Genomic DNA, 11,116 nt, shown 5'->3' with positions numbered 1-11,116 from the left:
GAGATAAAGTGGCTTCCTGTCATGTTTCGAGCCAATTTCCATATTCTACCTCTTGCTGTGTTCTTGTATGTTTCCACATGGACAGTGTCTACACTCCCACTGCCATTGCATTGGAAACTCATTTTGTGATTTGGCACAAAGTTTTTTGGCTGGAAATCTCATTCTTTCTCATATGCTTGTGATGGTGCTTAAGATCTTTTCCTTTTTTGAGGGTGTGCAATCCCTTTTTTAGAAATGCACGCAATCTCTTTGAATCAGTCTGTTTAGCTGGAGATTTGTTTTTGCCAGCCTAGGAGCTCATCCTGAAAACCCAAACCAAACTATCATGATAAGAAACCTTGAATTCACATCAAAATACTTGGCTTTAATGTTAAGTTCTCCCAGTTCCATGATGTAGTGTGTGGATTTTATCCTCATATTTAAAATCAGGGTATACTTCCAAGGCTTCGCCAATAGGGGTGTTACAAACCAAGGATGCAGACCCTTAGGATGCCCCTATAAGGTCATGATGCCCCTATTCACCACTGATGTGCAAATCAGGAGCTGCACTGTTGCTGCAGACCTGAGCCCATTTGAAATGGCACGGTGAGGTTCCTGTCCTACTGCAGGGAGGGTGAAGCCAAGCAATTGGCATTCCTGCACAGGAAGATGCGGACACCCCACACTGCTCCCCTAGTCCCTGCCTCTCATTGGAGAGGGGGGATCCCCTGGGGCCATGCTATTCCCTTCAGAGGAATATCTGCTGTTGGAGAATGTCGGGGCTACTGGGACAGACTGTGCTCAGCACATCCCTGCTGCGGGCATGGCTTTTTGCAGATGAGCTTGAGCTGCTGCTTTATATCGAGTGAATAATAACTATTACTATTAATTAATAACATTTATTAATAATAGGTCACTCTTCCACAACAGGGGCAAGTCTGTGTGATTAAGGCTTAATTAATCATTGCAATTAGTTTTGCTCAAATAAGCTGAGAAATGCCCAGCTGCTTCAAAGTGCTCCAGTCCTCCGTCCATCCAGAGATGAAGATGTTTATGTGTCAGAAGTCCTTGCGCATCTTTCCCTTGCCACAGCGGCAGGGAGGCCTTGTGCAGGTGCTCATGCAGGGTCCCAGGTCCTTGGCTGTGCTCCTCCACTGAAACTCGCCCTGACCCCTGCACCGGGCTGGCTGCTCCAGTCCTTGGCTGGGGATTTTGCTGCTGAGGACCCATCCATCAAAGAGGTGTAACACCCAGCAGCTTTGCTTTGCAGCTGGCTGCCAAAAAGGTGGCTTACTAAGCTCCTGTCAGCCTCCATCAGACCCTGCAGACAGATTGTAGGGGAAGAAGATGGCAGTGTGTCCTGGAATGGGGATGGGCATCACCAGTGGTGGTTCCCATACAAGCTCATGGGGTGGCCTTCCAACAGGCAACTGCTGTTTGTTACCATGAATGCACTGCCAGCTGTCTCTCACCTCCCCTCTCCTCCCCACTTCCACCCTAGAGGTGCCAAAATGGCGATGGGTATCCTTTTCCTAGGCAGCAAGGACTAGGTCCTCAAGGCACTGAAGCTGCAGCACCCTGATGAGGGTGTTTGAGTCAGTCACCTGAAGGTTCCTAATGACTGGGGCTGGGGGCAAAAACGTGGTCCTGAACTCACCCACCAAACTTTGATCTTTCAGTGAGTGCCAAGGGGATAATACACAGAAAGTCGTTTTTGTATTGTATTGTGTGTGTCCTGAACCGAAAAAAGCAGTTCTTGGTGCCCCCTGCCATTGTGTGCTTAATATTAAGTAGTCTTTTCTATTCAACTACATGCAGGATCATTCGGACGAAGGTGCAGCAGCCACCCAACCAGCAGGTCCCAGCTTCCAGTCACAGCATAGGTAAGGAAAACTTTAAAAAATATATAATTAAAAATTAGCATAATGGATAACAAATATTCTAAAGAACTTTTAATCATTCTTATGGACAGATAATTTTGCATAAAACACTTCAGCACATGTGCTAATGCACCTTCTTTGTCATTCTCCAAGGGCTGAACATAGTAAATGAATTTTATAAATACTACTAAAAGGTTTTGAATTTTACTGATTATTATGATAAATAGCTTTCACCATGAGACAGAAAATTGAAATCTAAACCAAAAAAAAGCCACTAATGGGGGTCTATAGAATGTCAGATAATTAAAGTAATAAATCAAGAAAGGGACACTTATTCATAACATTTTCTGCATCATTAGTCAGTAAGTAGTTTTGAATGTGTTTTTTTCATCTATCAACCATCCCTTCCACAATTCTTTGTGCACTTGCAGCCTTGAGTGAAGAGGTGGGAAAACTTTCTGAAACTTTAATTCAGCTGCAGACCGGTGATGTTGTGCCCCGAGGCAGGCAGAGCGGATCCCGGGGAGGGTGGCCTGGCTCCTGGGGCATCCTCAGCCCTTCCTGAGGCTGACAGTAGCCTCTTTGTCATGCCACAACAGGGATGGAGCAGCTCAGTCAGGGCTCAGGGCTCCTTTCTTGATGTCCTTTTTCCCTGAAAGCCACTGGGGCATGGGTAAGTCCTTGCTCTGTAAGCAGAAGGGAGTGGGATGGTGGCCCTGGTTCCTCTCTGTCTTTATGGTGTCACCTCTGAAATGGGAAAATGCTTGCTCTCCCTGTCTTGGCAAGAGTGGGCTGGCACTGTGACACTTGAGTGTGGGTGCAGAACTATGTGATCTCTTTGATCTTGTCAAAAATGTCACACTGCAGAACTGTGTCCTGAGCCTTTCTCTCCAGGAAATGCCAAGACAATCTCAAGAGGAGGAAAAGCATCCCTCATTTTGCTATTGTGGCTTATGGGCTGTGTCCCCCTGAGGAAAACAAGAGCAGAGAAGGCAAATCTTGTTTCTCAGGGCTTGGGCTTGATAGAGGCAGCAGATTTTAACACAGGTTTGCTCTGTGTGGGCTGTGGCTCTTCACTGTGGTCCTGCAGTGGATCCCCTGTGCTTGGGGGCTGCATGGTGATTTCTGGGATTGTGTGCCAGCACAGGCTCAGCCTATGAGCTGATGGAGGTTACAGCGGTGCTCCCTCCTCTGCTTGCTTCTGTACAGCTTTGACTCCCACAGCATCACATGAACACAGTGTCTGCATCCCTGGCGGGCATCTCCAGGCTTTTGTTGGCTGTGATGAATGAACCCCTCCCTGAGCTGAATGTAGCCAACACCCTTTCCTGAGGGCTGTGCCAAAGCAAACTTGATTTAATTGACACTTTGGAGAGCTTTAGGACCTTTCAGCCACGTGGCACACAGCTGGCTATCCTTGGGTCCCTGGGCAGTACCAGCCACTCTGGGCTCTTCACTGAGTGGGGGCTGGTGGCTTGTGCCAGCGGGATGTTGGCAGCAAACCCAGCATGGTGAGTGCAGGCTGCTGTGCTCCCATGAGGTTCCTGAGCCAGGAGGCTGGCAGCCTGCCCTGAGACCTCACTGGGGAGCCTGTCTGGGGAGGGTCCTCCCTCTGCATGGCTGTGTTCCCAGCAGCTCATCCACCTGACCGGTGACATGGCCTGTTGGGGCCTAATGGCATCTGCTGGCCCGAGAAATGTGCCTTCCCACTGTGCCTCGCTTAGGATGGGGCATCTGAATGCTTAAGGAAAGCATCCTCCATCCAGCAGCATATGGCCTTGTCCCCTCATGGTGGGGCAAGGGGTAACCATGTCACTGCTCCCACCCTCACACAGGGCTCTGGTGGCAGTCTGATGGGCAGGGGTCCTTCCCAAGCCAGGAGGGGCCCCAGGGGCCAGCAGATCCCCAGCCCTGTGGCCAGCTGGCCTTCGTCATGCTGCAGGAGCTGGTGGCTTCTGAGTAGGCTGGCACTCATGTTGTCTTGTTGCTAACCTCCTGGCTTTGCCTTGCAGCTTCCACGGGGTCTGTGACTCAGGTATCCTCTGTCAGCACTGACACTGCCGGCTCATCTTACTCCATCAGCGGGATCCTGGGAATCGCCTCCCCTGGCACTGAGAGCAACAAGCGCAAACGGGATGAAGGTAGTGGGAACTTTTTCCTGGGTGGGGGGTGTGCACTGATGCATGACCTGGAGGGATGGTACAGGGATGGGGTGGATGCTGTGTGCATGTGGCATGATGTAGCTTCAGACGTCTCCCATTGCTGTCTGCTGTGGTGGGGTTTGGTCCTGTTTCATCAGGCCTTTGCCAAGGCCCCAGCCAAGCTGGAGAGCTTTGGTGTGACCTGGTGGCCAGAGGCAAGATTCCTTTGAAGAGTGGGGGTTGTCTGGGTGTTCCAGATAGCACTGGCGGTGTGTCAAAAGTTTAACCAGAACCTCCTCCTGACCGAGTAACATTCCCCTCCTGCCACTGAAAAGAGAAAAAGTGGCCATCATGTTAATTATCTGGCCACCTGAAATACAAGGTGTCAGAGGGGCTTCCCCATCCACAGAGACATATAGAGTTAATGGCAGAGCTGTCTGCCATACTGTATCTCTGCGGGTCCCCCCAGCACTGAGAGGCTTTTATTGGTCTGGGAGGTGGAAACAAGCATGGCCTGGTTGTGGCTGGATATTGCCAGTGCTCCTCAGACCCGTTGTAGGGTATGTGGTCCTGTTTCATTCTATGTCCTTGGCATTTTTGTAATGAAAACACTGCTATGAAGAGAAGGACGTGAGGAATAGAGTGGAATGGAAAAGATGAGAAATTCTGTGTTAGTGTCTTATAAAAGCACCTTTAGTCTAGAGCATCCTTTTTGTTTAGTAAGAGCTTACAGAGAGGGGTTGGAGCCAAGACTGTGGACATGTGGTGGTGGAGGGGACACGAGAGCTTCAGTGGGGATGCTGCAGCTGAGGCTGTGGAGAGCACTGAAAAGATGTGTGGCTGCCCACCCTACAGCAGTGCTGGTGGGCTGGGGATCCCTTTTGCTCTTGAAGGGGATGAAGCCGCCTCCTGCCTGCCAGGTCAGGCTCCTGCCCTGTGCTGTGGAGCACACATGGTCCCCGGCTCTTGTGCTGCTGGTGTGGGTCCAGTGGGGCCCTACATCCCTGTACCCTCTGTACGGGGGAAGCCATAGTAACATTAACCAAAGCTGGGGAGAAACCCAGCTGAAATTGGATGAGCAGCCTGGTGCCTGAGCTGTGCAAACAGGGTTAGGTTGGAAATGCCTAGTCAGGTTGCAGAGCAGTACTTGGTTTACCGAAGCAGGAGAAAACTGTGAGAAGTTTGTCAGGCCAATATAGCCATGCAGGGAATGGTTCGATGGTGGGAGTGCAAAACTCCTTGTGCGTAGGTACTTGCTGAATATGCCATTGTTAGTTAACTATGCCATCAAACATCTGATGCTTTTTTCCAAGTCAAGGCCACAGGTGCATAGATGCATAAAAGCAGGTAAGGTAGAAATTCTGTGTTTTACCAGCCAGGTCAGGAGACACGCCATCTGTTAGTGAAGGCACTCTGCTCTGTTTTAGTCCTGTCCTGATGGCCCAGTTCTTGGGTGCCTTGGTCACAGAAGCCTTTGGTTTAATTGTAGAGAAAATAATTAAATGTTTCCTTGACAAGATCAGAAGCAGAGCTGAGAAATTCCACAGCTTTTGCCAGTCCAGGTTTAGAAGAGAGCACAAGATTTCTAAAAAAAACCCCATCGTTATGGCAGGATGAGTCATGGTTTTCCAGCTCCTAAGCTGGACAGTAATGCTGTCCTCAGAAGGCCATTTAAACTGCTTTTGTAATAGGCTCAGGGCTGCAGATTTGGAGAGGTATAAACAGGTACTTCAACATCTCTGTCTGTTTGAGGGGCTCCCTGGGAGTGTCTGTAACCTGTCTCTGTCCTGCACAGCACAAGGCTCCTCTGCATGGGTAGGTGTGAGGTGCCCTTGGAGGTGTCCCAAGGCTTCATGCTGCAGGTGACAGGGATGTGGGTCATATATGTTAGCCTCTAATGTGGAGAAGCACATCATCTAATTATGGCCTGTATCATGATGCAGTTGCACAAGGGGGCAGAGTTAACTTTACCATTTTCCCACTTCAGAGAGCCAAGCGAGCTTCTACTTCTGCAGCAAGCCCCTTGCACCATGTCTTTGCCATGTTGTGCTGTTTCTCACTAGCTGTTGGAAGGTGTGTGCTTGTTGCTGTACCTCCCCACTTATGTCTCGTGGAGCCACAGGCTGTGCACCTCATACCTAGTGGTTCTGGCTCCCCTTGGCCATGGAGTGAAGTGGGGTGGACTTGCCCCTCTGGCTTCCAGCTGCATTGAGCGCTCCACCTGATTCATTACTTGGTCTTGTTCCACTCACTCTTGACACTTTTTCAGCAGATGTCACCAGTCTTTAACCCAGTGGGGAGCTTCCTGGGTAGCAACAGGGGCAAACCAAATCAGACAGTCTTTATTGGTTTATATAGCTAAAGGTGTCATTTTTTTTTCCTGCTGCAATACGGCCTTGAAGCAGATATGCCTTCGTGGGGGATCTGTTACTTTCACTTGTGGTTAAAAGACATGCTACTGACACAAGAAACAGGCTATTCTGTAAGGAGACAGAGAGATACAGTCAGTGCCAAAGCCTCAAGTAGCAGTGGTCGCTGGGCAGCAGGCTCACTGTTTGGCTTGCAGACCACCTTCTTCGAGTTTTGTAGCTGCACATTTGCCTGTCCCTGCAGCTCAGGACAAAGTGTAGAGGTGCAGGGGGGTGGCAGAGATGTGCAGAATGATCTTGCTGAAGCTGCCTGCTAGTGAAGTGGATGTGTTTTAGGGAAGTCAAAGGTGGGCAGTGAGACCCTGAGTCAGGGTGGGCTGAGTGCTCTGTCCTGTGCTTGCAGCTAGTGGCAGTGCAGGCATGGGTTTCACTGTCCTGCTGACAGCAGCCGGCTGGTGGTGGTCCCATAATGGACACTTGACAGGGTCTGCATTTTGGGAAGTGCTGACATCCCCTGCCTGGGTGTCAGAGCTGTCAGAAATGGGATTAAATAATCCTTGAGGAGTAGTAAGAGAAAGGGAAAAGACAGCTGTGTCCCCAGGCAGGTGTGCACACTAGAGATGGGATGGCGAAGGTCGCTGGACCGTGAGTGCTCTTGAAGAGGAGCTGAGGATCTTGAGTCAGGACAGGAAGGAAGGGCCAAAGCACAGCCAGGTAGAGAGCCCACCCTACCTTCTCCCTTCGCTCCTTTTGTCCAGCCCTGGTTTCCAGCCTGAGTTCTGCAGAGCTCTGCAGGTATGGGAGAGCCAGCAGAACGGCTTAAGCCAAGCAGGGTGATGCTTCTGGCATGTTTGAGCTGTCCTGGCTGAGAGGGATTGTGAAGCAGGCACACAGCCAGTGGCATGGGATGTGGCTCTTGCCTGAGATCTCAGGAGCTGGTGCTGTTCCTTCAAGAGTGGCATCCCTCCATCAAAGCAAGGCAAAGTCCAGGGCTCTTGCTTTCACAAAAGCCCTGCACTGTGTATGAGGTACTCCATGCCTGCTGCTCATTTCTAAGCATGTTCACTTCCTGTGTGTTCTCCTACCCAATGTGAGGGAAGCACATGGGGTGATGCTGGCTGTTATAGGGACAAGCTGCACCTTGTGCAGAGATGTCTGCTTGCTAGCCAGTGGCAAGCTTGAGCTGCTTGGTCTGAGCACGTCCTGCCTGTACACGAGTTTTCCCTCTGGCATGGGCAGCTGCTGCTGTGCTCTGCTTCAGCCAGACTCACTGTCAAGGCTGGTCTATGGGCTGGGGTGGGAGGCTTGGTTCTGTACCCACACAGAGATGCAACTGTCTCCCAGTGGATTTACGAACCAGGGTTGGAAGAATTATGTGAATCTCTGTTCTTGTGGCTTTTCCTTGCTTTATGTCGTCATGGTTTAAGCCCAGCCAGTAACTCAGCACCACGCAGCCTTGGTCTCTTGCTTCTTTTTCCCCCTTCCCAGGCAGGATGTGCGGGAGAATTGGAAGAATGTAAACCCAATGGGTTGAGATGAGAACAGTTTAACTAAAGTACAACATACTACTAATGATGATAAGGGAAATAATAAGGGGAGAGAATATAAAACTAAAAAAGGGAAAGAAAAACACTAACCAGCAGTGATGCCCAATACAATTGCTCAAGACCCACTGACCAATACCCAGCCCAACCTGAGCAACTGGTCCCTTCTGGGGAACTCAGTTTATATACTGAGAATAATGTGCTGTGGTATGGAATATCCCTTTGGCTAGTTTAGGTCAGGTGTCCTGTCTCTGCTGTCTCCTAGCTTCTTGTGCCCCTCCTCACTGGCAGAGCAGGAGACTGGAAAGTCCTTGATCAGGATAAGCGCTACTTAGCAACAACCAAAATATCGGTGTGTTATCAGCATTGTTTTCACACTAAAGCCAAAATGTACTGTACCAGCTACTAGGAAGAAAATTAACTCTATCCCAGCCAAAACCAGAACATATGCAAAATGCAAACCATTTTGTTACATAGGAAGGATGACTGTTAGACCAAATGCTGCATATTTTGTTGGGCAGCTGCATGTCTAGTTGTGAGTCTTCTACCTGATTCTGCAGCCTGGCACATTTACACGCTTCTAGCATCTTAACCCAGTCTATGACCCACAGCCTGACTGATGCAGAAGTATGCTTCTGACTTCTTGTCACTTCTGACACAAAAATGTGCAGAAATCTCTGATACTGCAGGCAATAATGGCAGTGCATGAACACAAGCATGTGAAACATTTGCATACAGTAGTTGCTCCACAAGTCCAGCATGCCTGTTGTGTCAGTGACACTACTTCTGTGCTGTTGAAGTTCTGTGTGTGGAGGCACATACTTGGGCTGGGCTGTCCTGCTATGGTTTGCACTATCCTGGCATGGTTTTGGTGTGTGCAAGCCAGTGTCCCCTCAGCCAGGACCTGTTAATGCAAGGGTCCACACAGGGTGGGCATTGCTCTGCCATACAGCTTGGGTGCAGCAGTGGTGACACAGAGGATTGGAGTTTCCTGTCAGCATCACAGGCTGTGCTAGACCAGTCAGCCTGTTTTCTTCCTTCTAGTAGATGCAGGTGGTTAAAGCAAAAGGGTACATGCAGCAATGAGCATCTCACTGCAAACTTCAGGCCAGCCCTGGTCCCCCCCCCAGGAAATGCTGTCGGAATCAAATTGAGCAGGGCACTCTCAACAAAGCACTGTGCAGGATGCGAGTGTCTGCTACCCAGATTTAAATATCTATACCAAACAGCTGCATAGGCCGTATTTTACATTCACTGGTGTAAAGTCTTCTCAGCACTGAAGGCATTTGGGGAATTGAAACCAGCATAGCAGGAGACCTTCACTCATGTGGGTTGTTTTCTTTCTATTCTCACCAACCATAATCCTATGTTGCTGTCAGCATCTGGTGTGATGATACTGGTGCTCATGCTTTATCTCAACTGGACTCTTGGAAAAAAGTCTTGCTTTTAAACATAGACTTGGTATATTTAAAGATGTTTGGGTCACAGCCTTTTCTCCATTCGGATAAGCCTCCAAAAGAGTTAATTCCTATTCACTCATGGGAATGAGAAGGAACCGGGGGTGGGTCAGTCCAGTGTTTTATAAAACCACCTGATGCTCCAATCACTGCATTTTTACACAGGGATGCCCCAGGTCTGGGCATCCAAGCAGCGCCTATTGGTGCAGCCATCTGAAACTGCTGGGCACGTTTCTGATGGTGCCACTACTGCAGTGGCTGCGGGGGACACCCACCTTTGAGAAGTGCTTTGCACTGGCAAAAGCGTGAGCTTTCCAAGTCAGTGACACTTCTGGTGGGAGAGAGACGGAGGAAAGCAAAGCAAACATGACTAAGCATGAGTGAGGACTAATTATACAGGCATTGTTTCTGCATTTGGTGTCTTTCTTCCATACCAGGCTTTTCTGTCAGCTCATCATGTGCTAACAGACAATGCAGCTTCCATGTCATCTCCTCCAGGAGGCTGCTGGGACTGCTTGTAAAGTGTTTTTTCCACTTTGGTTTAGCTCCATTTTAAACGTTGAACACCAGAACCACAGCTCGTGCGCAGCTCTGCTGAGGGGGGTGAGATGTGGCATCCATGGCTCTGTCCTCATCTGAGGTCTGTCCCATGACCTGCAGCGTGTTTGTGCAGCACGTGAATTGTGCCCAGGGGCATCCTGCTGCTCTGTCTTCTTACGGCAAAGACAAACATCTGCCATTCTGCCCTCTTGGTCCTGCTGTCCTGTCCATACACTCCATATGTCTTGCCAGCAGAGAGCTCTCACCTCACCACTGAGCACTGTGCCACGGGGATGTCCCAGCTGGGCTGAGGCCCTGGGTGGTGAGAGCTGCTGCGTCAGCCTGCAGCTTACCTGAGCAGTCACAGGTTGAGCCCTGCTCACCACGGAGTTAGTTGTCAGCATGTAAATCCCCCTTTCCAGCCATGGCTTTCCAAGTCTTCACAAGCACAAAGCAGATATCATTGTATGTACCCTGGCAATGGATGATCTTTGTTTTTCTGTCTTAGTGGGCTGGAATTTGGGATTTCTCTGTCCACCCATGAGCCCCTCTTCCCAGCAGTCAGTGCTGGCAGAGGACCTGGGTCCTGGCTTTGCAAGTGCTCTCAGGGAACTGCTCATTTTGGGACACCTCTGATGAGATAGTGCTCCACTGCAAAAGCCCTCTTCTCTCCTGGTAGCAATGGGGATCTCCTCTCACTTCAGACTTACTCCTTGGAGTTTCCCAAATGGGTTTAGGTACTTTTGCCCTGGGGGTTTAAGCATCACTATCACGAAGAACTTGTTGAATGAGGGGTAGCAGCATTGTCAGGGTCCACGGGGAGATGGTCAGTCACTGGTATGGGGGTGCAGGAGGTGGAGGAGCCCGCAGACATGCTCTGAGGCATCAGCAGAAGGAAAACATGAGTTACAGACAGTGGGAGATGGAGTTCAATGCAGGAATTAACCGCTGGTGACATCCTGGGTTGACAGAATTCCTCATAACTACTCTCACCCCAGCTACGGACCTGAGCCTGACAGTACATGGTAGGGATTGATATTGTCCTCTCCAGCTCTTCCTTGTGGTCTTTGGCACCATGTAAGTGGTGTGCAAAGGACTAAAGCCTTGGGGCATCTGAACTGTAAGAGGAATCGTAGAAACCAGAAAGACTCTGAGGGAAAAAGTAGGAGTTACGGAAAGAAAAAACCCACGTAATAATAGAAACTT

General features: G+C 49.7%; 1 protein-coding gene across 9 annotated transcripts in view; it reads left to right on the top strand.

Annotated features, from left to right (window-relative positions):
- The window catches only part of PAX5 (paired box 5), a 134,843-nt gene that overhangs the window by 13,533 nt on the left and 110,194 nt on the right, over positions 1–11,116 (top strand). For all 9 annotated transcript variants that reach the window (XM_062628380.1, XM_062628385.1, XM_062628386.1 and 6 more), the window contains exons 4-5: positions 1,798–1,862; positions 3,872–4,000. In XM_062628380.1, the coding sequence (XP_062484364.1) occupies positions 1,798–1,862; positions 3,872–4,000 (194 nt within the window). The remainder of the gene's footprint in view (positions 1–1,797; positions 1,863–3,871; positions 4,001–11,116) is intronic.

The sequence above is a fragment of the Pezoporus occidentalis genome, unplaced genomic scaffold (assembly GCF_034315485.1).
Source record: "Pezoporus occidentalis ecotype Australia unplaced genomic scaffold, CSIRO_AGI_Poc_V1 ctg315, whole genome shotgun sequence".
Taxonomy (NCBI): Eukaryota; Metazoa; Chordata; class Aves; order Psittaciformes; family Psittacidae; genus Pezoporus; species Pezoporus occidentalis.
The sequence above is the reverse complement of the archived record's forward strand: the minus strand, read 5'-3'. Positions and strand labels throughout refer to the sequence as shown.